This window comes from Tachyglossus aculeatus, chromosome 7, assembly GCF_015852505.1.
Source record: "Tachyglossus aculeatus isolate mTacAcu1 chromosome 7, mTacAcu1.pri, whole genome shotgun sequence".
NCBI lineage: Eukaryota > Metazoa > Chordata > Mammalia > Monotremata > Tachyglossidae > Tachyglossus > Tachyglossus aculeatus.
Genome location: NC_052072.1, coordinates 5,662,267 through 5,689,391, shown reverse-complemented (window position 1 = coordinate 5,689,391; position 27,125 = coordinate 5,662,267). Strand labels below are relative to the sequence as shown.

Here is a 27,125-nt window from a genome sequence, read left to right as displayed (position 1 = left end):
TAGCGACGCCATGGACACATCTCTCCCAGAAGGCCTCTCTCTCCATCAATCTTCATCCAGTGCTCTGCAATTAATCAATCAATCGTATTTGTTGAGCGCTTACTGTGTGCAGAGCACTGTACTAAGCGCTCGGGAAGTACAAGTCGGCAACACATAGAGATGGTCCCGACCCAACAGCGGGCTCACAGTCTAGAAGGGGGAGGTAGAGAACAAAACCAAACATACTAACAAAATAAAATAAATAGAATAGATATGTACAAGTGAGATAAATAAATACTCTGCGCACAGTAAGCGCTCAATAAATACGATTGAATGAATGAATGAATATTATTGTTGATATTATTCTGTCGAGTCGTGTCCAACCCACAGCGACGCCATGGACACATCTCTCCCAGAAGGCCCCGCTCTCCATCGGCCACCGTTCCCGTAGTGGATCCAGAGAGTTTTCTTGGGAATAATCGGGAAGCGGTTGACCACGGCCACCTTCCGCACGTTCAACTCTAGTCTCCTCCCTCGATTCTCTCCCGGGCCGCCGCTGCCCGGCACGGGGGGAGTTTTGACCTGTAGTAGACGGCCTGACACTCGCTACCCACTTCCCAAGCTAGGGATGGAACAAACAGGCCTCCGCTTCCCTCTCCCTTCCGTAATCCCGACTGGTAGGGGACTGGAAACTCTCCAGGTGCCGCCCTGAGCAGGGAATAAGCGCTTAATAAATACCATAATTATTAGGATAACGAGTCACCCAAAACTCCCGGGAGAAATTCCATCTTTCATGGACAGAGGCTCCATGCCCGGACTGCTTTTTTACCTTCGATGATTTGATCCACTTGCTGAAATCCCTTTTCAACATCTCCCTTTTCAATTTTCTTCTCATCTGACAAGAAGGAATTGTGTTTCAAGGCATCCTGAGGAGGGAAAAGCAGTCAACAGTTGTTGCCACCTTTGTAGCTTCCCGGCCGCCAAGCAGTCATAAGAATAATAATGATTATGGTACTTGTTAAGCGTTTAATAATTAATTTAATTTTGGTATTTGTTAAGCACTTACTATGGGCCAAGCACTGTTCTAAGCGCTGGGGAGGATACAAGGTGATCAGATTGTCCCCTGTGGGGCTCACAATCAATCCCCATTTTCCAGATGAGGTAACTGAGGCACAGAGAAGTGAAGTGACTTGCCCAAAGTCACACAGCTGACAAGCGGCGGAGCCGAGATTTGAACCCATGACCTCTGACTCCAAAGCCCGGGCTCTTTCCACGGAGCCACGCTGTTTCCCCATTTACTACACGCCAAGCACTGTTCTCAGCCTGGGGTAGACACGCAGAGAAGCAGCGTGGCTCAGTGGAAAGAGCCCGGGCGTTGGAGTTAGAGGTCGTGGGTTCAAATCCCAGCTCTGCCAATTGTCAGCTTTGTGACTTTGGGCAAGTCACTTAATTTCTCTGGGCCTCAGTTTCCTCATCTGTAAAATGGGGATGAAGACTGTGAGCCCCCCGTGGGACAACCTGATCACTTTGTAACCTCCCCAGTGCTTAGAACAGTGCTTGGGCACATAGTAAGTGCTTAATAAATGCTATCATTATTATGATTTAATCAGGTTGGGCATAGTCCTTTTCCCACATGGGGCTCACCATCTTCATCGCCTTTTTTTTTTTTTTTTACAGATGAGGGAACCGAGGCCCGGAAAAGTGAAGTGACTCGTCCAAGGTCACATGGCAGACTGCGAGCTCACTGTTCGGTAGGGACTGTCTCTATATGTTGCCAACTTGTACTTCCCAAGCATTTAGTACAGTGCTCTGCACACAGTAAGTGCTCAATAAATACGATTGAATGAATGAAAGTGCGGTGGAGCCAGGATTCGAACCCAGGTCTTCTTACTCCCAGGCCTGGGCTCTTTCCACTGAGCCACACTGCTTCTCCCTGATTTGTCTGCTCTGATGACACAGCTCTGATGTGGGTACTAACGTAATAATGATAGAATTTATTAAGCGCTTACTATGTACAAAACACTGTTCTAAGCGCTGGGGAGGTTACAAAGTGATCAGGTTGTCCCACGGTGGGCTCACAGTCTTCATCCCCATTTTCCAGATGAGGGAACTGAGGCGCAGGGAAGTGAAGTGACTTGTCCAAAGTCCCACAGCTGGCAAGTGGCGGAGCCGGGATTGGAACCCATGACCTCTGACTCCAAAGCCCCGGGCTCTTTCCACTCAGCCACGCTGCTTCTCTAAAGTTAGAAGATGTGGGTTCTAATCCCGACTCTGCCACTCGTCTGCTGTGTGACCTTGGGCAAGCATCTTAACTTCTCTGTGCCAGTTATCTCATCTCTAATATGGGGATTAAGACTGTGAGCCCCACTTGGGACAACCTGATTACCTTAAATCTATCCCAGCACTTAGAATAGTGCTCTGAACCCGTTGTTGGGTAGAGACCGTCTCTATATGTTGCCAACTTGCACTTCTCAAGCGTTTAGTACAGTGCTCTGCACAGTGTGAGTGCTAAATAAATACGATTGAAGGAATGAATGTATGCTTTGCAAAAAATCAGTCCGTGCCATTTTATGCTTTAAGTCTAGTTCTGAATGAGGTCCCCAAATTAGTAAGCGCTTAGTTCAGTGCTCTGCACACAGTGAGCGCTCAATAAATACGACTGAATGAATGATAGACACACGCTCTAAGCTTTGGGGGTGGTAGAAGATGATAGGAGGAAAGAATGACCTTGATAGTGATGATCATCGGCTGCAGATCTTCATACTCAATCTTCACCTTCTCAGCCGCTCGCTTGGCGTGTGCGGGGGAATCGGCGGCTACGGCACAGACGACCTGCCCCACGCAAATCACCTGCAACACAAAAACCACACGATTCACCGGCAACACAAACCACACAAAGCGCTGGCAACACAGGTCGCCCCAAACACAAGCTGCACAAAAACACACCGGTCCCCAAAGCCACCCAGACCACCAGCGGAGCATACAATAATAAGAATAATGGTATTTGTTAAGTGCTTACTATGTGCCAGGCACTGTTCTGATTATATGTGTATATGTGTGTACATATTTATTACTCTATTTATTTATTTTACTTGTACATATCTATTCTATTTTATTTTGTTAATAGGTTTGGTTTTGTTCTCTGTCTCCCCCTTCTAGACTGTGAGCCCACTGTTGGGTAGGGACGGTCTCTGTGTGTTGCCAACTTGGACTTCCCAAGCGCTTATGTACACAGTAAGTGCTCAATAAATATCATCATCATCATCAATTGTATTTATTGAGCGCTTACTCAATAAGTAAGTACATAGAGACAGTCCCTGCCCAACAGTGGGCTCACAGTCTAAAAGGGGGAGACAGAGAACAAAACCAAACATACTAACAAAATAAAATAAATAGAATAGATATGTACAAGTAAAATAAATAAATAGAGTAATAAATATGATTGATTGATTGATTCTGAGCGCTGGGGTGGTTACAAACTAATCGGGTTGTCCCCTGTGGGGCTCACAGTCTTCATCCCTATTTCATTTATTCATTCATTCAATCGTATTTATTGAGCGCTTACTGTGTGCAGAGCACTGTACTAAGCACTTGGGAAGTACAAGTTGGCAACAGATAGAGACGGTCCCTACCCAACAGCGGGCTCACAGTCTAGAAGGGGGAGACAGACAACAAAACAAAACATGTGGACAGATGTTTTCATCAGAATAAATAGAAATAAAGCTAGATCAATCAATCAACCGTATTTACTGAGCGCTTACTGTGTGCAGAGCACTGTACTAAGCGCTTGGGAAGTACAAGTTGGCAACATATAGAGGCGGTCCCTACCCAACAGCAGGCTTACAGTCTAGAAGGGGGAGACAGACAACAAAACAAAACATGTGGACAGGTGTCAAGTCATCAGAATAAATAGAAATAAAGCTAGATCAATCAATCAATCAATCGTACTTATTGAGTGCTTACTGTGTGCAGAGCACTGTACTAAGCGCTTGGGAAGCACAAGTTGGCAACATCTAGAGACGGTCCCTACCCAACAGTGGGCTCACAGTCTAGAAGGGGGAGACAGACAACAAAACAAAACCTATTAACAAAATAAAATAAATAGAATAGATATGTACAAGTAAAATAAATCAATAAATAGAGTAATAAATCTGTAGAAACATCTATACAGGGGCTGTGGGGAGGGGAAGGAGGTAGGGCAGGGGGGATGGGGAGGAGGAGAGGAAAAATGGGGCTCAGTCTGGGAAGGCCTCCTGAGGAGGTGAGCTCATCATTTTTCTGATCAGGGAACTGAGGCACAGAGAAGTGAAGTGACTTGCCCGAAGTCACATAGCTGATAAGTGGCAGAGGCGGGATTAGAACCCACGACCTCCGACTCCCGAGCCCCTGCTCTTCCCGCTAAGCCACGCTGCTTCTCACGAGCCATCTGAATTCGTCACACAAAATAATCTTCCATTCAAGCCACATAAAATCACTATTAATTAATTTATTTAAATAATAATAAATGCCACAATAAATGCCATCATCATTGTTATTATTATTATTATTGTCAGCTGTGTGACTTTGGGCAAGTCACTTCACTTCTCTGTGCCTCAGTGACCTCATCTGTTAAATGGGGATGAAGACTGTGAGCCCTCCGTGGGACAGCCTGATCACCTTGTAACCTCCCCAGCACTTAGATTGGTGCTTTGCACATAGTAAGTGCTTAATAAATGCCATCATTATTATTATTATTGTCAGCTGTGTGACTTTGGGCAAGTCACTTCACTTCTCTGTGCCTCAGTGATCTCATCTGTTAAATGGGGATGAAGACTGTGAGCCCTCCGTGGGAAAACCTGATCACCTTGTAACCTCCCCAGCGCTTAAAACAGTGCTTTGCACATACTAAGCGCTTAATAAATGCCATCATTATTATTATTATTATTGTCAGTTGTGTGACTTTGGGCAAGTCACTTTACTTCTCTGGGCCTCAGTGACCCTATCTGGAAAATGGGGATGAAGACTGAGGCCCAGAGAAGTGAGTGACTTGCCTAAAGTCATACAGCTGACAATTGGCGGAGCCGGGATTTGAATTCATGACCCCTGACTCCAAAGCCCGGGCTCTTTCCACCGGAACATATGTGCAATTCATTCGTTCCTTGTAGTAATTACTGTAAATTAAGAGGTCTAAATGATGAGGAGTTGAACCATCAGATCTTCATATTAAATATAATCATCTGCCAAGCTCGCTCTCTTCCTCCCTTCAAGGCCCTACTGAGAGCTCACCTCCTCCAGGAGGCCTTCCCAGATTGAGCCCCTTCCTTCCTTTCCCCTTCGTCCCCCTCTCCATCCCCCCCATCTTACCTCCTTCCCTTCCCCACAGCACCTGTATATATGGATATATGTTTGTACACATTTATTACTCTATTTATTTATTTATCTTACTTGTACATATCTATTCTATTTATTTTATTTTGTTAGTATGTTTGGTTTTGTTCTCTGTCTCCCCCTTTTAGACTGTGAGCCCACTGTCGGGTAGGGACTGTATATGTTGCCAATTTGTACTTCCCAAGTGCTTAGTACAGTGCTCTGCACATAGTAAGCGCTCAATAAATACGATTGATGATGATGATGATGATATAATCCAGCAGCGGGGCAAGTCATTAAATATCACCGGCTCAGGGACTGTTCCCCTTCTCCTTCCTCACTTCCCTTCTGCGTGGTTTAGTCTCTTTCTTCATCCTCCTCTCCCAGCCCCACACAAATCATGTCCATATCTGTCATTTATTTATTTGTAGTGATGTCTGTCTCTCCGTTTCGTACGCTCCCAAGCGCTTAGCACAGGGCTCTGCACACAGTAAGCGCTCAGTAAATACGATCGAATGAAAAAATGAAGGAATAAAACGATACCTCTTCTTGGGCCAAATATCTCTCCTTTTCACTGCCGTTTTTCCCTGGAATGTCTTGAGCCGTTACCACGGTGACCACTCCGGGCATTCCCAGGGCCTCGGACGCATCTATGGATCTTGGGAGGAAATTTTGGAAGATAGATAAGGAAAAAATCTCATGTTTTTCAGGGAGACGGGGGGTCTGGGAGAAAGAGGACCTGGGTTTTAAGCCCGGCTCTGCCCATTTTCTGCTGCGTGACCTTGGTCAAGTCACTTAACTGCTCTGTGCCTCAGATTCCTCATCTGTAAAATGGGGATTCACTCAATCAATCAATCAACCATATTTATTGAGCGCTTACTGTGTGCAGAGCACTGTACTAAGCGCTTGGGAAGTACAAGTTGGCAACATATAGATTCAATTCTGAAACTGTGATCCCCATGTGGGACAGAGACTACATCCAACCAGATGATGGATTTTCCCCCTTGTAGACTGTGAGCCCACTGTTGGGTAGGGACCGTCTCTCTATGTTGCCAACTTGGACTTCCCAAGCGCTTAGTACAGTGCTCTGCACCCAGTAAGCGCTCAATAAATGCGATTGATTGAATGAATGAATGAATGAATGATCTTCTAACCCGTGAGCCCGTTGTTGGGTAGGGAATGTCTCTACTTGTTGCCCAAATTGTACTTTCCAAGCGCTTAGTTCAGTGCTCTGCACACGGTCAGCGCTCAATAAATACGATCGAATGAATGAATGAGTCTTGCATCAACCCCAGCCGTTAGTACAGTGCTTGGCACGTAGTGAGTGCTAACAGATATCATTATTAAATTACAAGATGAATGATGAAATGAATCCCGATCTCTCTGGGCCTTGGTTTCCTCATCTGTAAGATGGGAGATTATTAGTATTATGTCATTTATTAAGCGCTTACTATGTGCCAAGCACTGTTCTAAGCGCTGGGGAGGTTACAAGGTGATCAGGTGATCCCTGCTCTCCCTCCCTCTCTCCCACGTAGGCCCCACGCGACACTAGGACGGGAGTCGGCCTGAAGATTCTGCATCTACCCCAGTTTTGGCACGTTGTAATAATAATAATAATAATAATAATGATGGCATTTGTTAAGCGCTTACTATGTGCAAAGCACTGTTCTAAGCGCTGGGGGGGATACAATGTGAGTTGTCCCACGTGGGGCTCACAGTCTTAATCCCCATTTTTACAGATGAGGGAACTGAGGCTCAGAGAAGTGAAGTGACTTGCCCAAGGTCACACAGCAGACTTGTGGTGGAGTCGGCATTCGAACCCACGACCTCTGACTCCCAAGCCCGGGCTCTTTCCACTGAGCCACGCTGCTGCTCTTGTAAGCGCTTAACAAAATAATAATGATGTGAAGCAGGGCAGAAAATCTAAAATTAGGGGATCTAACTACAGCATTGACTCACATAAGTGCCCCACTTTGGGCATACATTCTGCAACTGGAAAAGAGTGGAGGGCCTATATGAAGGGAATTAAGTCTAATAATAAGAGGAACAGGAGACACAGGTAAAGAAAAATCATCAGTTGTATTTATTGAGCGCTTACTGTGTGCAGAGCACACAAAGATAAAGGTAAAGCGCTTAGTACAGTGCTCTGCACACAGTAAGCGCTCAATAAATACGATTGATTGATTGATTGATTCTACTGCAGCATGGTGAAGTGGATAAATAATAGTAATAATAATGATGGCATTTGTTAAGCGCTTACTATGTGCCAAGCACTGTTCTAAGCGATGGGGAGGCTACAAGGTTGTCCCACGTGGGGCTCACATTCTTCATCCCCATTTTATTGATGAGGTCACAGGCACAGAGAAGTGAAGTGACTCACCCAAAGTCACACAGCTGACAAATGGCGGAGGCGGGGTTTGAACCCGTGACCTCTGACTCTAAAGCCCAGGCTCTTTCATTCACTCATTCACTCAATCGTATTTATTGAGCGCTTACTGTGTGCACAGCACTGTACTGAGCACTGAGCCATGCTGCTTCTCAGTATGAATCTTTAATTTCCTCCCGTAAGGACTAGGGGCAGCCTGGTGTAGTGGCTAGAGCCCTGCCCTGAGAGTCTGAAGGTCCTGGGTTCTAATCCCGGCTCCGTCACTTATCTGCTGTGTGACCTTGGGCAAGTCACTTCACTTCTCTGGGCCTCGGTTGCCTCCTCTGTAAAATGGGGATGAAGACTGTGAGTCCCAACCTGATGACCTCGTATCTACCCCAGCGCTTAGAACAGCGCTTGGCTCATAGTAGCGCTTAACAAATACCAGTGCTGTCATTATTAAATGGCGTCCGGATGAAAGCGAACATGAAGGCATGCAGTTGATTTGTAGAATAATAATAATAATTTTGATTTTGTTAAGCGCTTGCTATGTGCAAAGCACTGTTCTAAGTGCTGGGGGGGGTGACAAGGTGATAAGGTTGTCCCATGTGGGGCTCACATTCTTAATCCCCATTTTACTGATGAGGTCACTGAGGCACAGAGAAGTTAAGTGACTCACCCAAAGTCACACAGCTGACAAATGGCGGAGCCGGGGTTTGAACCCATGACCTCTGACTCTAAAGCCGGGGCTCTTTCCATTGAGCCATGCTGCTTCTCAATATGAATCTTTAATTTCCTCCTGTAAGGACTAGTGGCTAGAGCCCTGCCCTGAGAGTCTGAAGGTCCTGGGTTCTAATCCCGGCTCCGTCACTTATCTGCTGTGTGACCTTGGACAAGTCACTTCACTTCTCTGGGCCTCGGTTGCCTCCTCTGTAAAATGGGGATGAAGACTGCGAGTCCCAACCTGATGACCTCGTATCTACCCCAGCGCTTAGAACAGTGCTTGGCTCATAGTAGCGCTTAACAATCAATCAATCAATCGGATTTATTGAGCGCTTCCTGTGTGCAGAGCACTGTACTAAGCGCTTGGGAACTACAAGTTGGCAACATATAGAGACAGTCCCTACCCAATAGTGGGCTCACAGTCTAAAAGGAACAAATACCAGCGCTGTCATTATTAAATGGTGTCCGGATGAAAGCGAACACGAAGGCGTGCAGTTGATTCGTAGAATAATAATAATAATTTTGGTATTTGTTAAGCGCTTACCACGTGCAAAGCACTGTTCTAAGCGCTGGGGAGGTGACAAGGTGATCAGGTTGTCCCACGGGGGGCTCCCAGTCTTAATCCCCATTTTACCGATGAGGGAACTGAGGCCCAGAGAAGTGAAGTGACTTGCCCAGCTGACAGTCGGCAGAGCCGGGATTTGAACCCATGACCTCTGACTCCAAAGCCTGTGCTTTTCCCACTGAGCCACGCCGCTTCTCTAGATGATGCCACCTTGGACTTCCCAAGCCCTGCACACAGTAAGCGCTCAATAAATACGATTGAACGAATGACCTCGTATCTACCCCAGCGTTTAGAACAGCGCTTGGCTCATCACCCACTGCTTTATTTTTGGCTGCAAAAGTGGAAGAAGGGCCCCGAAAACTTGAACATGTCATCAATCTCCAGTGGCTACCAATCAATCTGCGCATCAGGCAGAAACTCCTCCCCCTGGGCTTCCAGGCTGTCCATCCATCCATCCCCTCGCCCCCTCCTACCTCACCTCCCTTCTGTCCTTCTCCATCGCAGTCCGCACCCTCCGCTCCTCCGCCGCTAATCTCCTCACCGTACCTTGTTCTCGCCTGTCCCACCATCGACCCCCGGCCCACGTCATCCCCCGGGCCTGGAATGCCCCCAATCCCTCTGCCCATCCGCCAAGCTCGCTCTCTTCCTCCCTTTAAGGCCCTATTGAGAGCTCACCTCCTCCAGGAGGCCTTCCCAGATTGAGCCCCTTCCTTCCTCTCCCCCTCTCCATCCCCTCCATCTTACCTCCATCCCTTCCCCACAGCACCTGTATATATGTATATATGTTTGTACATATTTATTACTCTATTCATTTATTTATTTTACTCGTACCTATCTATTCTATTTATTTTATTTTGTTAGTATGTTTGGTTTTGTTCTCTGTCTCCCCCTTTTAGACTGTGAGCCCACTGTTGGGTAGGGACTGTCTCTATATGTTGCCAATTTGTACTTCCCAAGCGCTTAGTCCAGTGCTCTGCACATAGTAAGTGCTCAATAAATACGATTAATGATGATGGTGATGAAGGTGGCACACGCATGTCTCCAACAACAAGAGCTGGACACAAAGAGTGACGTATGTCCTGGGCTTGGAGTGGGTTACTGGGCTATTTTTATGGGGTCTATAGTGCCCATGTCCACGTTGCTGTTACCATCTGGGCCTAGGCCCCACGAGGTGTGGCAGCAACTGCCGTTTAAATGTGACCCCTTATTTATGATTTGCCTCTGCCTCCACCCTGAGTGTGTGGTGTCTCTCCATTTATTTATTTTACTTGTCCATATCTATTCTATTTATTTTATTTTGTTAGTACGTTTGGTTTTGTCATCCGTCTCCCCCTTTTAGACTGTGAGCCCACTGTTGGGTAGGGACCATCTCTCTATGTTGCCAACTTGGACTTCCCAAGCGCTTAGTACAGTGCTCTGCACACAGTAAGCGCTCAATAAATACGATTGATGATGATGATGATGAAGGGGAGAACTCCTTTGCCAGTACGAGCCAGAAATGGTGACTCCTGGGTTTATCAGGACTGTGAGCCCACTGTTGGGTAGGGACTGTCTCTATATGTTGCCAATTTGTACTTCCCAAGCGCTTAGTACAGTGCTCTGCACATAGTAAGTGCTCAATAAATACGATTGATGATGATGATTTTCAGAAAAGGTGAAAAAGGGGCCCCAAATGACCTTCCATTCTTTGATTCTTATTCCTGTGAGCCCACTGTTGGGTAGGGACCGTCTCTATATGTTGCCAACTTGGACTTCCCAAGCGCTCAGTCCAGTGCTCTGCACACAGTAAGCGCTCAATAAATATGATCGATTGATTGTTAAATGGTGTCCGGGGGAAAGTGAACGTGAAGGCGTGCAGCGGATTCACGGAAACCCGGCGGTACATACGTGATCCTTGCGTGGGCCCTGGAGCTGGTCACCAGGGCCAGGGCCAGCTCTCGGTCGCCGACTGGGATGTCGTCGGAGAAGATGGCCTCCCCCGTGGCGTGTTTGATGGCCGACTGGTGCATGACTGGGTGGCCGACGGGATCTTCAGGGGGCTCCTGGGGGTCCACACACTGAGGAAGGACAAAGCAACTGAATTCCCTTCATTCATTCATTCAATCGTATTTATTGAGCGCTTACTGTGCGCAGAGCACTGGCCTAAGCGCTTGGGAAGTCCAAGGTGGCAACATCTAGAGACGGTCCCTACCCGACCGAAAATACCCAGTTCTTGGGAAACAACCCGCTGGCCGACAGCACAGGAGCCTAGGAGCCAGAGCGACCTCAATCAATCAATCAATCAATCAATTGTATTTATTGAGCGCTTACTGTGTGCAGAGCACTGGACTAAGCGCTTGGGAAGTCCAAGTTGGCAACATATAGAGGCGGTCCCTACCCGACAGTGGGCTCACAGTCTAGGAGGGGGAGATGGACAACAAAAAAAAATATTAAAACCTGGGTTCTAATTCCGCCTCTGCCCCTTGTCTGCTGGGTGACCTTAAGCAAGTCACTTCACTTCCCTGGGCCTCGGTTATCTCATTGGGAATATGGGGATAATAATAATAATAATAATAATAATAATAATAATAATAATAATAATAATGAGAAGCAGCATGGCTCAGTGGAAAGAGCACAGGCTTTGGAGTCAGAGGTCATGGGTTCAAATCTTGGCTCCACCACTTGTCAGCTGTGTGACTTTGGGCAAGTCACTTCACTGGGCCTCAGTTACCTCATCTGTAAAATGGGGATTAAGACTGTGAGCCCTCCGTGGGACAACCTGATCACCTTGTAACCTCCCCAGCGCTTAGAACAGTGCTTTGCACATAGTAAGCACTTAATAAAACTATTATTATTATTATGGCATTTATTAAGCTCAATACGTACAAACGTAATAAATACGTACAAACATATATACATATATACAGGACTCTAAGCTTCTTGTGGGCAGGGAACGTGCTAACTAATTCTGTTGTATTTTCCTCTCCCAAGTGCTTAGTACAGTGCTTTGCACATAGTATATCTTCTAGACTGTGAGCCCACTGTTGGGTAGGGACTGTCTCTATATGTTGCCAACTTGTACTTCCCAAGCGCTTAGTACAGTGCTCTGCACACAGTAAGCTCTTAATAAATACGATTGATTGATTGATTGATAGTAAGGGCTCAATAAAGACAAGCAGCGTGGCTCTGTGGAAAGAGCCCGGGCTTGGGAGTAAGAGGTCATGGGTTCGAATCCTTGTCAGCTGTGTGACCTTGGGCAAGCCACTTAACTTCTCTGGGCCTCAGTTACCTCATCAGTCAAATGGAGATGAAGACTGTGAGCCCCACATGGGACAACCTAATCACCTTGTATCCCCCCCAGCGCTTAGAACAGTGCTTCGCACATAGTAAGCGCTTAACAAATGCCATCATTATTAATAAATACCGTACATTGGTAATTATTATTACTAATATTATCAGTATTAGTATTGTAGGGTAAAATGAAAGCTACAACTCTAATAACAAGCTGCTCATGTCCTTTCCAGCTTGACTCTGGCTATCCTCCTGTTTCCCTTTTGAAATTCATTCATTCATTCATTCAATCATATTTATTGAGCACTTACTGTGTGCAGAGTACTGTACTAAGCGCTTGGGAGAGTCCAATGAAGAAAAGCGCTTGGCACATAGTAAGCGCTTAATAAATACCATTATTGTTATTATTATTATATCAGCAGAAATTAGTAGCAAGTAGGAATCAGCTTACTTGCCTGGTACATCTTTGGGAGAGTACAATACAGAACAGTGCTTGGCACATAGTAAGCGCTTAACAAATACCATTCTTCTTCTTCTTCTTCTTATTATTATTATTATATCAGTAGAAATTAGTAGCAAGTAGAAATCAGTTTACTTGACTGGTACATCTTTTTGTGAGTACAATACAGAACAGTGCTTGGCACATAGTAAGCGCTTAACAAATACCATTCTTCTTCTTATTATTATTATGTCAGTAGAAATTAGTAGCAAGTAGAAATCAGTTTACTTGCCTGGTACATCTTTTGGGAGAGTACAATACAGAACAGTGCTTGGCACATAGTAAGCGCTTACCAAATACCATTCTTCTTCTTATTATTATTTTTATTATATCAGTAGAAATTAGTAGCAAGTAGAAATCAGTTTACTTGCCTGGTACATCTTTTTGTGAGTACAGTACAGAACAGTGCTTGGCACATAGTAAGCGTTTAACAAATACCATTCTTCGTCTTCTTATTATTATATCAGTAGAAATTAGTAGCAAGTAGAAATCAGTTTACTTGCCTGGTACATCTTTGGGAGAGTACAATACGGAACAGTGCTTGGCACATAGTAAGCGCTTAACAAATACCATTCTTCTTCTTATTATTATTATATCAGTAGAAATTAATAGCAAGTAGAAATAAGTTTACTTGCTTGGTACATCTTTGGGAGAGTACAATACAGAACAGTGCTTGGCACATAGTAAGCGCTTAGCAAATACCATTCTTCTTCTTCTTATTATTATTATTATATCAGTAGAAATTAGTAGCAAGTAGAAATCAGTTTACTTGCCTGGTACATCTTTTGGGAGAGTACGATACAGAACAGTGCTTGGCACATAGTAAGTGCTTAACAAATACCATTCTTCTTCTTCTTCTTGTGCTTAACAAATACCATTATTATTATTATTATTGTTATTATACCAGTAGAAATTAGTAGCAAGTAGAAATCAGTTTACTTGCCTGGTACATCTTTGGGAGAGTACACTACAGAACAGTGCTTGGCACATAGTAAGTACTTAACAAATACCATTATTATTATTATTATTATACCAGTAGAAATTAGTAGCAAGTAGAAATCAGTTTACTTGCCTGGTACATCTTTGGGAGATTACAATATGGAACAGTCCTTGGCACATAGTAAGCGCTTAACAAATACCATTCTTCTTCTTCTTATTATTATATCAGTAGAAATTAGTAGCAAGTAGAAATCAGTTTACTTGTCTGGTACATCTTTTGGGAGAGTACTATATATATATATATATATATATATATATATATAATGGCATTTATTAAGCGCTTACTATGAGCAAAGCACCATTCTAAGCGCTGGAGAGGTTACAAGGTGATCAGGTTGTCCCACGGGGGGCTCACAGTCTCTATCCCCATTTTACAGATGAGGTAACTGAGGCACAGAGAAGCGAACAGAACAGTGCTTGGCACATAGTAAGTGCTTAACAAATACTATTATTATTATTATTATTATTATTATTATTATTATTATTATTATTATACCAGTAGAAATTAGTAGCAAGTAGAAATCAGTTTACTTGCCTGGTACATCTTTGGGAAATTACAATACGGAATAGTGCTTGGTACATAGTAAGTACTTAACAAATACCATTATTATTATTATTATTATTATAATACCAGTAGAAATTAGTAGCAAGTAGAAATCAGTTTACTTGCCTGGTACATCTTTGGGAGAGTACAATACAGAACAGTGCTTGGCACATAGTAAGCGCTTAACAAATACCATTCTTCTTCTTCTTATTATTATTATATCATCAGTAGAAATTAGTAGCAGGTAGAAATCAGTTTACTAGCCTGGTACATCTTTTGGGAGAGTACAATACAGAACAGTGCTTGGCACATAGTAAGCGCTTAACAAATACCATTCTTCTTCTTCTTCTTCTTATTATATCATCAGTAGAAATTAGTAGCAGGTAGAAATCAGTTTACTTGCCTGGTACATCTTTTGGGAGAGTACAATACAGAACAGCGCTTGGCACATAGTAAGTGCTTAACAAATATCATTATTATTATTATTATTATTATTATATCAGTAGAAATTAGTAGCAAGTAGAAATCAGTTTACTTGCCTGATACATCTGCAGACCGTCGGGCACTTTGACGGGGAAGTCATCCAGAGCGCTTTGGAATTTCTCCTCGATGTCGGGAAACTGCTGGGGATCCTGAAAAGATGATGGTTTTGAATTCCAGTCAATCCATTAACGACACTGATTGAGTGCTTCCTGTATACTAAGCGCTTGGGAGAGTACAATATAATTAATTATTAATTAATGATGGCATTTGTTAAGTGCTTACTACGTGCCAAGCACTGTTCTAAGCGCTGGGGACGATACAAAGTGATCAGGTTGTCCCACGTGGGGCTCACCAGCTGAATCCCCATTTTACAGATGAGGAAACTGAGAAGTGAAGTGACTCGCTCCAAGTCACACAGCTGACAAGGGGCGGAGCCGGGATTTGAACCCATGACCTCTGACTCCCAAGCTTGGGCTCTTTCCCACTGAGCCACGGTGCTTTTCATAAGATAGTCATTCATTCATTCATTCAATCGTATTTATTGAGCGCTTACTGTGTGCGGAGCACTGTACTAGTCGGTAGCTATGATCTCTTCCCGCAAAGAGTTTCCTGTCTAGAAGCTGGGGGGGAAAAGGTATTAAAATAAATGATGGATCTGGGCTCGAGTGCTGAGAGGCCGTGGGGAGGGTGAATGAAGGATCCAAATCCAAGAGCAAGGATGATGCAGAATTAAACACTTACTAGGCGCCAAACTTTGTGCTAAGCACAAAAGGCCAAAGGCCCAGCGTGGCTCAGTGGAAAGAGCATGGGCTTTGGAGTCAGAAGTCATGGGTTCAAATCCCAGCTCAAACACTTGTCAGCTGTGTGACTTCGGGCAAGTCCCTTAACTTCTCTGTGCCTCAGTTCCCTCATCTGTAAAATGGGGATTAAGACTATGCGCCCCGAGTGGGACAACCTGATCACCTTGTAACCTACCCAGCGCTTAGAACAGTGCTTTGCACATAGTAAGCGCTTAATAAGTGCCATTATTATTATTATTATTATCCTCTCTGGTAACTGTGGTATTTGTTAAGCCCTCACTATATAATACCATTATTATTATTATTATTATATGCCATTAATTCATTCAATCATATTTACTGAGCGCTTACTGTGTGCAGAGCACCGAACTAAGCGCTTGGGAAGTAAAAGTCAGCAACAAAGAGAGAACATACCTGCCCACAATGGGCTCACAGTCTAGAAGGTGGGGAGACAGAACAGGGCCAGACACTGTACTAAGCGATGGGGTGGATAACAATAATAATAATAATAGCATTTATTAAGCACTTACTATGTGCAAAGCACTATTCTAAGCTCTGGGGAGGTTACAAGGTGATCAGGTTGTCCCACGGGGGGCTCCCAGTCTTCATCCCCATTTTACAGATGAGGGAACTGAAGCATAGAGAATAATAATAATAATAATGATGATGGTATTTGTTAAGCGCTTACTATGTGCAAAGCACTGTTCTAAGCGCTGGGGGGATACAAGGTGATCAGATTGTCCCACGTGGGGCTCACAGTCTTCATCCCCATTTTACAGATGAGGGAACTGAGGCCCCAGAGAAGTGAAGTGACTTGCCCAAAGTCACACAGCTGACAATTGGCAGAGCCGGGATTTGAACCCACGCCCTCTCCCTCCAAAGCCCGGGCTCTTTCCACTGAGCCATGCTGCTTCTCTTTGCTGGGATCAATCAATCAATCAATCAGTCAATCAATCGTATTTATTGAGCGCTTACTGTGTGCAGAGCACTGTACTAAGCGCTTGGGAAGTACAAGTTGGCAACATATAGAGACAGTCCCGACCCAACAGTGGGCTCACAGTCTAGAAGGGGCAAGGGGATCCGTGCAAATCGTATTGGTTACGGTTCCTGTCTCACGTGGAGCTCACAGTCTCAAACCCCATTTTCCAGATAAGGGAACTGAGGCCCAGAGAAGTGAAGTGACTTGCCGAAGGTCACACAGCAGATGAGTGGCAGAGCCGTGGGGGAAGGACGCACAGAGGAGAGGGCTGTTCCACAGGGCTGGTTCTCTTTTCAGAAAGCCAAGTGATACTCACTTACCTCATCTGGAAAATGGGGATTGGGACTGTGAGCCCCAAGTGGGACAACCTGATTACCTTGTATCTCCCCCAGCGCTTAGAACAGTGCTTGGCACATAGTAAGTGCTTAACAAACCCTGCCCTCCCCGCACCCCTGCTACCACGTTGCTTCGGTTTTTATTTTATATTTTATTTTATTTTTTATTATATTATATTATATTATTTTATTTTATTTTATTTTATTTTATTTTATTTTTTATTTTATTTTATTTTATTTTACATTTTATTTTATTTTATATTTTATTTTATTTTATTTTATATTTTATTTTATTTTTTATTTTATTTTATTTTATTTTATATTTTATGTCTCCCCCTTTCAGACTGTGAGCCCACTGTTGGGTAGGGACTGTCTCTATGTGTTGCCAATTTGTACTTCCCAAGCGCTTAGTACAGTGCTCTGCACATAGTATGCGCTCAATAAATACGATTGATTGATTGATTGATTGATTTTATTTTATTTTATTTTATATTTTATTTTATTTTGTGGTCTTCCTTAGGCGCCTACTTGGTGGCAGGCACTGTACTTTCCCTCTCCCCCTCCTCCCCATCCCCCCTCCTCACCTCCTTCCCCTCCCCACATCACCTCTATATACATATATATGTTTGTACTTATTACTCTATTTTACTTGTACATATTTATTCTATTTATTTTATTTTGTGAATATATTTTGCTTTGTTGTCTGTCTCCCCCTTCTAGACTGCGAGCCCGCTGTTGGGTAGGGACCGTCTCTAGATGTTGCCAATTTGTACTTCCCAAGCGCTTAGTACAGTGCTCTGCACACAGTAAGCGCTCAATAAATACGACTGAATGAATGAATTTATGAAGTCTGTAATATACGGTAATGGGCTTTGGAAGGCCAAGTGACTCGGCTTGGATATTTTGGACACATCATCGGGAGGACTGATTCTCTGGAGAAGACGCTAATGCTAGGAAAAGTCCAGGGAAAACAAGGGAGAAGCAGCGTGGCTCAGTGGAAAGAGCCCGGGCTTTGGAATAAGAGGTCATGGGTTCAAATCCCGGCTCTGCCACTTGTCAGCTGTGGGACTTCGGACAAGTCACTTCACTTCTCTGTGCCCCAGTTCCCTCATCTGGAAAATGGGGATGAAGACTGTGAGCTCCCCATGGGACAACCTGATCACCTTGTAACCTCCCCGGCGCTTAGAACAGTGCTTTGCACATAGTAAGCGCTTCATCAATCAATCAATCGTATTTATTGAGCGCTTACTATGTGCAGAGCACTGTACTAAGCGCTTGGGAAGTACAAATTGGCAACAAATAGAGACAGTCCCTACCCAACAGTGGGCTCACCCCAGGTAGAGAAGCAGCGTGGCTTATTGGCAAGATCCCAGGCTTGGGAGTCAGAGGCCGTGGGTTCTAATCCTGCCTCCGCCACTTGTCAGCTGGGTGACTTTGGGCGAGTCACTTCACTTCTCTGGGCCTCAGTGACCTCATCTGTAAAATGGGAATGAAGACTGGGAGCCCCCCCGCGGGACAACTTGATCACCTTGTAACCTCCCCAGCGCTTAGAACAGTGCTTGCACATAGTCAGCACTTAACCAAAACCATCATTATTATTATGATGAAGATCATTATTATTATTAGAACAGTGCTTTGCACATAGTAAGCGCTTAATAAACACCATTATTATCATCATTATTATTATAATGGTGTTCATTAAGCGCTTACTATGTGCAAAGCACTGTTCTAATAATAATAATGATTATTATTATTATCATCATCATCATAATGGGGTTTATTAAGCGCTTACTATTTGCAAAGCACTGTTCTAAGCGCTGGGGAGGTTACAAGGTGATCAAGTTGTCCCACGGGGGGGCTCCCAGTCTTCATTCCCATTTTACAGAGGAGGTCACTGAGGCACAGAGAAGTTATTACTCACGCCAGCGCTTAGTACAGTGTCTGGAACTTAGTAAGTGCTATTACTCTATTTATTTATTACTCTATTTATTTATCTTACTTGTACATATCTATTCTATTTATTTTATTTTGTTAGTATGTTTGGTTTTGTTCTCTGTCTCCCCCTTCTCGACTGTGAGCCCACTGTTGGGTAGGGACTGTCTCTATATGTTGCCCACTTGTACTTCCCAAGTGTTTAGTCCAGTGCTCTGCACACAGTAAGCGCTCAATAAATACGATTGATTGATTGATTGATTGATTAACAAGTACCACAGTTAATTCATTCATTCAGGAGGGCAACAAGCCCCATCGCTGTTGAATGACGCTCCCAGTAGGGAAGTCACAAGGCCCTTGAAAGGAGTTATTTCTGAGGGATCAAAAATTCCAAGGCCGTCAACACCCGGAGAGGAGATTTACCAGTTTATTGAGTCCACGTCGCACTCGGAGGTAGGATTTGAAGAGGAAGCTGACGATGAGCGTTCTCTTATAATTCACCTTGCCATTTTCAGCTGTGGGGGGAATATAAATTTCATCCAGAACCAGTTTGCAGGCCTCATTCAACATCGCATCATCCCAGCGCCTAGGAGGAAGGAACAAACACCAATTTCATGAAATTAGTCGTCGCTGGATCATCTGATATGAGGAGTTCTGGTCTCTGACGGATATCTCTGTAATTTCTTTATTTCTCTCAGTTTCTGTCTCCGCCTCCAGACTGTAAGCTCGGTGGGGGCCGGGAATGTGTAGGTTTATTAATTAATTCACTAATTATTAATTATTATTATGTCACATTAATAACATACAATAATTGATAATGATTAATCACGATTAATAATCACACAATAAATCACACAATATCACTGTATTATTAATCATAATAATATTAATAATAATAATTATTATTATTATTATTAAGCAGATGATGAATGATAATATATAATATAATATTATTAATTATTCTTACATCACATCAATAATTATTTAATGATCAATAATTAAGAATAATAATTAATAATCACACAATAAATCACATGATATTATAATATCACTAATAATCATTATATGATAATTTATATCTACTTTAATATAATATGCAATATAATACAATATATAATATAATACTAACATATAATGTTAATGTTATATAATAATGTAATGTACTGTTTTTAGACTGGGACCCCACTGTTGGGTAGGGACTGTCTCTATATGTTGCCAATTTGTACTTCCCAAGCGCTTAATACAGTGCTCTGCACATAGTAAGCGCTCAATAAATACGATTGATAATGTAATGTGATAATAATATAATGTTGACATATAACATTAATGTAATATAATGTAACATTATATTACATTATTATCAATGATTATTATTTATTATTTATTTATTTATTTATTCATTTATTCATTCATTCATTCATTCAATCATATTTATTGAGCGCTTACTAAGCGCTTGGGAAGTCCAAGTTGGTAACATCTAGAGACGGTCCCTACCCAACAGCGGGCTCACAGGCTAGACGGGGGAGACCGACAACAAAACAACACATATTAACAAAATAAAATAAATCTGTACAAGTAAAATAAATAGAGTAATAAATCTGTACAAACTTATATACAGGTGCTGTGGGGAGAGGAAGGAGGTACAAGATAGAGTAATAAATCTGTACAAATATATATACAGGTGCTGTGGGGAGGGGAAGGATGATGGCATTTATTAAGTGCTTACTATGTGCAAAGCACTGTTCTAAGCGCTAGGGTAGATACACCCCATTATTTTATTTGGTTTATATGTTTTGTTTCGTTGTCTGTCTCCCCCTTCTAGACTGTGAGCCCGCTGTTGGGTAGGGGCCGTCTCTATATGCTGCCAACTTGGACTTCCCAAGCGCTTAGTACAGTGCTCTGCACACAGTAAGTGCTCAATAAATATGATTGAATCAATGAATGAATATGTTGCCAACTTGTACTTCCCAAGCGCTTAGTCCAGTGCTCTGCACACAGTAATCACTCAATAAATGCAACTGAATGAATACAAAGTAATCAAGTTGTCCCACACGGGGCTTACAGACTTAATCCCCATTTTCCAGATGAGGTAACTGAGGCACAGAGAAGTGAAGTGACTTGCCCAAGGTCACACAGCTGACAGAGTCGGGATTTGAACCCATGACCTCTGACTCCAAAGCCCAGGCTCTTTCCACTGAGCCACACTGCTTCTCTACTGGGAGCCCGTCGTTGGATAGGGATGGTCTGCGTGGCTCAGTGGAAAGAGCCTAGGCTTTGGCGTCAGAGGTCACGGGTTCAAATCCCGGCTCCACCACTTGTCAGCTGTTTGACTTTGGGCAAGTCACTTCACTTCTCTGGGCCTCAGTTACCTCAGCTGTAAAATGGGGATGAAGACTGTGAGCCCCACTTGGGACAACCTGATCACCTTGTAAATTCCCCAGCACTTAGAACAGTGCTCTGCACATAGTAAGCGCTTAACAAATACCAAAATTATTATTATTATCACCTTGTAAATTCCCCAGCGCTTAGAGCAGTGCTCTGCACATAGTAAGCGCTTAACAAATACCAAAATTATTATTATTATCACCTTGTAAACTCCCCAGTGCTTAGAACAGTGCTTTGCACATAGTAAGCGCTTAACACATACCAAAATTATTATTATTATCATCACCTTGTAAATTCCCCAGTGCTTAGAGCAGTGCTCTGCACATAGTAAGCGCTTAACAAATACCAAAATTATTATTATTATCACCTTGTAAATTCCCCAGCGCTTAGAGCAGCGCTTAACAAATACCAAAATTATTATTATTATCACCTTGTAAATTCCCCAGCGCTTACAGCAGTGCTCTGCACATAGTAAGCGCTTAATAAATGCCATTATTTATTCTGGGAAGGCCTTCCCAGACTGAGCCCCTTCCTTCCTCTCCCCCTCGTCCCCCTCTCCATCCCCCCCATCTTACCTCCTTCCCTTCCCCACAGCACCTGTATATATGGATATATGTTTGTACATATTTATTACTCTATTTATTTATTTATTTATTTATTTATTTTGCTTGTACATATCTATTCTATTTATTTTATTTTGTTAGTATGTTTGGTTTTGTTCTCTGTCTCCCCCTTTTAGACTGTGAGCCCACTGTTGGGTAGGGACTGTCTCTATATGTTGCCAATTTGTACTTCCCAAGCGCTTAGTCCAGTGCTCTGCACATAGTAAGCGCTCAATAAATACGATTGATGATGATGATGATTATTATTATTATCTGTTGCTGACTTGTACTTCCCAAGCGCTGAGTCCAGTGCTCTGCACACAGTAAGCGCTCAGTAGATACGATCAAATGAATGAATGAACGAACGAAACAAATTCCCTGCCTTCAACGAGCTTATGGTCTAGAGGGTGAAATGAAGTGTTCAGTCAATAGCCCTGATTGATTTAGAGGGCAGGAAGAGGCGAAGGTACAGTACAGTGCTCTGCACATAGTAAGCGCTCAATAAATCTGATTGATGAAGGTGGCAGGGAAGCTCACCTCCCAAGGAGCTGGTGACAGGATTGGGGGGCAGCCAAGATGGTGGGGGCCACGCTGCCGTAGAAAATCTTCAGCTCCTTAATAGTGTCCGTCCCTTCGCCGAACTGGACTCTCAGGCCCGAATTGACAATGGCGGCGGCGTTCTCGTGGCGTTGGGCCTGGCGGAGCCCAACCACAAATTCCCACTGGAAAAGGAAAAGAGAGAAAATCCGAGAGGATTTAGACTCCGGGGAAAGGGGGGGGGGATGATCACAGGGGAGGTGGTCCCTCCCTCCCTCCCAATAATAATAATAATAATAATTGACTGTGGTTTTTGTTCAGCGCCTACTATGTGCCACGAACCATACTAAAGAAGAAGTAAAGCAGAGAAGCAGCGTGGCTCAGTGGAAAGAGCCCCGGCTTTGGAGTCGGAGGTCATGGGTTCAAATCCCAGCTCCTCCAATTGTCAGCTGGGTGACTTTGGGCAAGTCACTTCACTTCTCTGGGCCTCAGTTCCCTCATCTGTAAAATGGGGATGAAGACTGTGAGTCCCCCGTGGGACAACCTCATCACTTTGAAACCTCCCCAGCGCTTAGAACAGTGCTTTGCACATAGTAAGCGCTTAATAAATGCCATCATCATCATCATCATCATCATTTGTTCAGCGCCTACTATGTGCCGGGAACCGTACTAAAGAAGAAGCGAAGCAGAGAAGCAGCGTGGCTCAGTGGAAAGAGCCCGGGCTTTGGAGTCAGAGGTCATGGGTTCAAATCCTGGCTTCACTAATTGTCAGCTGTGTGACTTTGGGCGAGTCACTTCACTTCTTTGGGCCTCAGTGACCTCATCTGTAAAATGGGATTAGGACTGTGAGCCGCCCGAGGGACAACCTGATCACCTTGTAACCTTCCCAGCACTTAGAGGAGTGCTTTGCACATAGTAAGCGCTTAATAAATGCCATTATTATTATTGTTATTATTATTATTATTATTAAGTGATGAGCTGGATACAAGCAAATCGGGTCGGACAGGTCATTTCTCCGTTCTAGGTTCAGACAGGAAGAGAGGAAGGAGAGAAGGGGGTCGTGGGGGGATGTTAATGGAACATAAAGGGGTTGGGAGTCCAGAGACCTGGGTTCTAATTCATTCATTCATTCATTCATTCATTCAATCGTATTTATTGAGCATTTAATGTGTGCAGAGCACTGTACTAAGCGCTTCTAATCCCACTTTGGCCCTTGGACAGCTGTGGGACCTTGAACAAGTCGCTTAACCTCTCTGCACCTCAGTTTCCCCATCTGCAAAACCAGCGCTTAGCATGGAGTTCGGGGCTTAGAACAGTGTCTGGCACATAGTAATCACTTAACAAATGCCATCACTATTATTATCATCATTTTTATTATTATGCCTGCTCTCCCTGCCTCTTAGATAATAATAATAATAATAATAATAATGATGATGATGATGATGATGGCTTAGTGGAAGGACCCTGGCCTCGGAGTCAGAGGTCACAGGTTCTAATCCCGGCTCCGCCACAAGTCTGCTGTGTGACCTTGGGCAAGTCACTTAACTTCTCTGAGCCTCAATTCCCTCATCTGTAAAAAGGGGGATTAAGACTGTGAGCCCCACGTGGGACAACCTGATCACATTGTAACCCCCAGCGCTTAGAACAGTGCTTTGCACATAGTAAGCACCTAACAAATGCCATCATTAACCCTAATTTCGCCACCTGTAAGCTGTGTGATTTTGGGCAAGTCACTTACCTTCTCTGTGCCTCAGTTTTCTCATCTGTAAAATGGGGATGAAGACTGTGAGCCCACATGGGACAACCTGATTACCTTGTATCTACCCCAGTGCTTAGAACAGTTCTTGGCACATAGTAAGCACTTAACAAATAACAACATTAATATTATTATTATTATTATTATTAAGCGCATACTATGTACCAGGCACTGTGCTAAGAAATGAGGTGAGCCCACTGTTGGGTAGGGACTGTCTCTATATGTTGCCAACTTGTACTTCCCAAGCGCTTAGTACAGTGCTCTGCACACAGTAAGCGCTCAATAAATACGATTGATTGATTGATTGATTGATTGGACACAATCCCTGTCTCATGCAGGGCTTACCATCTCAATCCCCATTTTACGGATGAGGGAACTGAGGCCCAGGGAAGTGAAGTGACTTGCCCAAGGTCACCCAGCAGACAGGTGGCAGAGACAGAATTAGAACCCATGACCTTCTGACCCCCAGGCCCGGGCTCTAGCCTCTAAGCCACACTAACAACAAAATTAGTTAGCACGTTCTCTGCCCACAAGAAGCTTAGAGTCCTGTATATATGTATATATTATTGTATGTATTTATTACTCTATTTATTCATTTTACTTGTACATATTTATTCTACTTATTTTATTTTGTTAATATGTTTTGTTTTGTTCTCTGTCTCCCCCTTCTAGACTGCGAGCCCACTGTTGGGTAGGGACCGTCACTGTATGTTGCCAACTTGGACTTCCCCAGCGCTTAGTACAGTGCTCTGCACACAGTAAGCGCTCAATAAATCCGATTGAATGAACGAATAATATGGTGATGATCAATTCATCAGTAGTACTTATTGAGCACTTACTGTAGCAGAGCCCTGTCCTAAGAGCTTGGGAGAATACAATATAACAGAGGAGATGGACACGTTCCCTGCCCACCAGGTGTTTACAGTCTAGAGGGGGAGTCAGGCGTGAAAATAAATGATGAATTTCCCAAGCGCTTAGTCCAGTGCTCTGCACACAGTAAGTGCTCCATAAATACGATAGAATGAATGAATGAATGAATGGGAAGGTGTTCAAAGAGGAGCTAATATGGTGATGATCAATTAATCGGTAGTATTTACTGAGCACTTACTGTGGCAGATCCCTGTCCTAAGAGCTTGGGAGAGTACAACAGAGGAAATAGACACGTTCCCTGTTCACCAGCTGTTTACAGTCTAGAGGGGGAGTCAGGCATGAAAATAAATGATGAATTTCCCAAGCGCTTAGTCCAGTGCTCTGCACACAGTAAGCGCTCCATAAATATGATTGAATGAATGAATAAATGAATGAATGTGAAGGTGTTCAAAGAGGAGCTAATATGGTGATGATCAATTAATCGGTAGTATTCATTGAGCACTTACTGTGGCAGAGCCCTGTCCTAAGAGCTTGGGAGAGTACAATACAACAGAGATGGTCACGTTCCCTGCCCACCAGGTGTTTACAGTCTAGAGGGGCAGTCAGGTGTGAAAATAAATGATGAATTTCCCAAGCGTTCAGTACTCTGCACACAGTTAGCGCTCCATAAATACGATTGATTGAATGAATAAATGAATGAATGTGAAAGTGTTCAAAGAGGAGCTAATATGGTGATGATCAATTAATCGGTAGCATTTATTGAGCACTTACTGTGGCAGAGCCCTGTCCTAAGAGCTCGGGAGAGTACAATGCAACAGAGGAGATGGACACGTTCCCTGCCCACCAGGTGTTTACAGTCTAGACAGGGAGTCAGGCGTGAAAATTAATCATGAATTTACCAAGCGCTCAGTCCAGTGCTCTGCACACAGTAAGCGCTCCATAAATATGATTGAATGAATGAATGAATGTGAAGGTGTTCAAAGAGGAGCTAACGTAGTGATGACCAATTAATTGGTAGTATTTATTGAGCACTTACTGTGGCAGAGCCCTGTCCTAAGAGCTCGGGAGAGTACAATACAACAGAGATGGACACGTTCCCTGCTCACCAGGTGCTTACAGTCTAGAGGGGGAGTCAGGCATGAAAATAAATGATGAATTTCCCAAGCGCTCAGTCCAGTGCTCTGCACACAGTCAGCGCTCCATAAATACGATTGAATGAATGAATGAATGTGAAGGTGTTCAAAGAGGAGCTAACACGGTGATGATCAATTAATCGGTAGTATTTATTGAGCACTTACTGTGGCAGAGCCCTGTCCTGAAAGCTTGGGAGAGTACAATACAACAGAGATGGTCACGTTCCCTGCTCACCAGGTGCTTACAGTCTAGAGGGGGAGTCAGGCATGAAAATAAATGATGAATTTCCCAAGCGCTTAGTCCAGTGCTCTGCACACAGTAAGCGCTCCATAAATACGATTGATTGAATGAATAAATGAATGAATGTGAAAGTGTTCAAAGAGGAGCTAATATGGTGATGATCAATTAATCGGTAGCATTTATTGAGCACTTACTGTGGCAGAGCCCTGTCCTAAGAGCTCGGGAGAGTACAACAGAGATGGACACGTTCCCTGCCCACCAGGTGTTTACAGTGTAGAGGGGGAGTCAGGCGTGAAAATAAATGATGGATTTCCCAAGCGCTCAGTCCAGTGCTCTGCACACAGTAAGCACTCCATAAATACGATTGATTGAATGAATGAATGAATGAGAAGGTGTTCAAAGAGCAGCTAATATGGTGATGATCAATTAATCGGTAGCATTTATTGAGCACTTACTGTGGCAGAGCCCTGTCCTAAGAGCTCGGGAGAGTACAATACAACAGAGGAGATGGACACATTCCCTGCCCACCAGGTGTTTACAGTCTAGAGGGGGAGTCAGGCGTGAAAATAAATGATGAATTTCCCAAGTGCTTAGTGCAGTGCTCTGCACACAGTAAGCGCTCCATAAATACGATTGAATGAATGAATGAATGTGAAGGTGTTCAAAGAGGAGCTATTATGGTGATGAGCAATTAATTGGTAGTATTTATTGAGCACTCACTGTGGCAGAGCCCTTTCCTAAGAGCTTGGGAGAGTACAATACAACAGAGATGGACACGTTCC

The 27,125-nt window shown here is 43.7% G+C and overlaps 1 protein-coding gene across 1 annotated transcript in view; it reads right to left on the bottom strand.

Annotated features, from left to right (window-relative positions):
* AOX1 (aldehyde oxidase 1) overlaps positions 1 to 27,125 on the bottom strand; it is a 153,648-nt gene that overhangs the window by 60,666 nt on the left and 65,857 nt on the right. The window contains exons 14-20 of the mRNA XM_038749208.1: positions 22,344 to 22,528; positions 19,243 to 19,405; positions 14,830 to 14,922; positions 10,866 to 11,035; positions 5,869 to 5,983; positions 2,707 to 2,829; positions 809 to 905 (exon numbers count right to left, since the gene is read on the bottom strand). Of these exons, the coding sequence (XP_038605136.1) occupies positions 809 to 905; positions 2,707 to 2,829; positions 5,869 to 5,983; positions 10,866 to 11,035; positions 14,830 to 14,922; positions 19,243 to 19,405; positions 22,344 to 22,528 (946 nt within the window). The remainder of the gene's footprint in view (positions 1 to 808; positions 906 to 2,706; positions 2,830 to 5,868; positions 5,984 to 10,865; positions 11,036 to 14,829; positions 14,923 to 19,242; positions 19,406 to 22,343; positions 22,529 to 27,125) is intronic.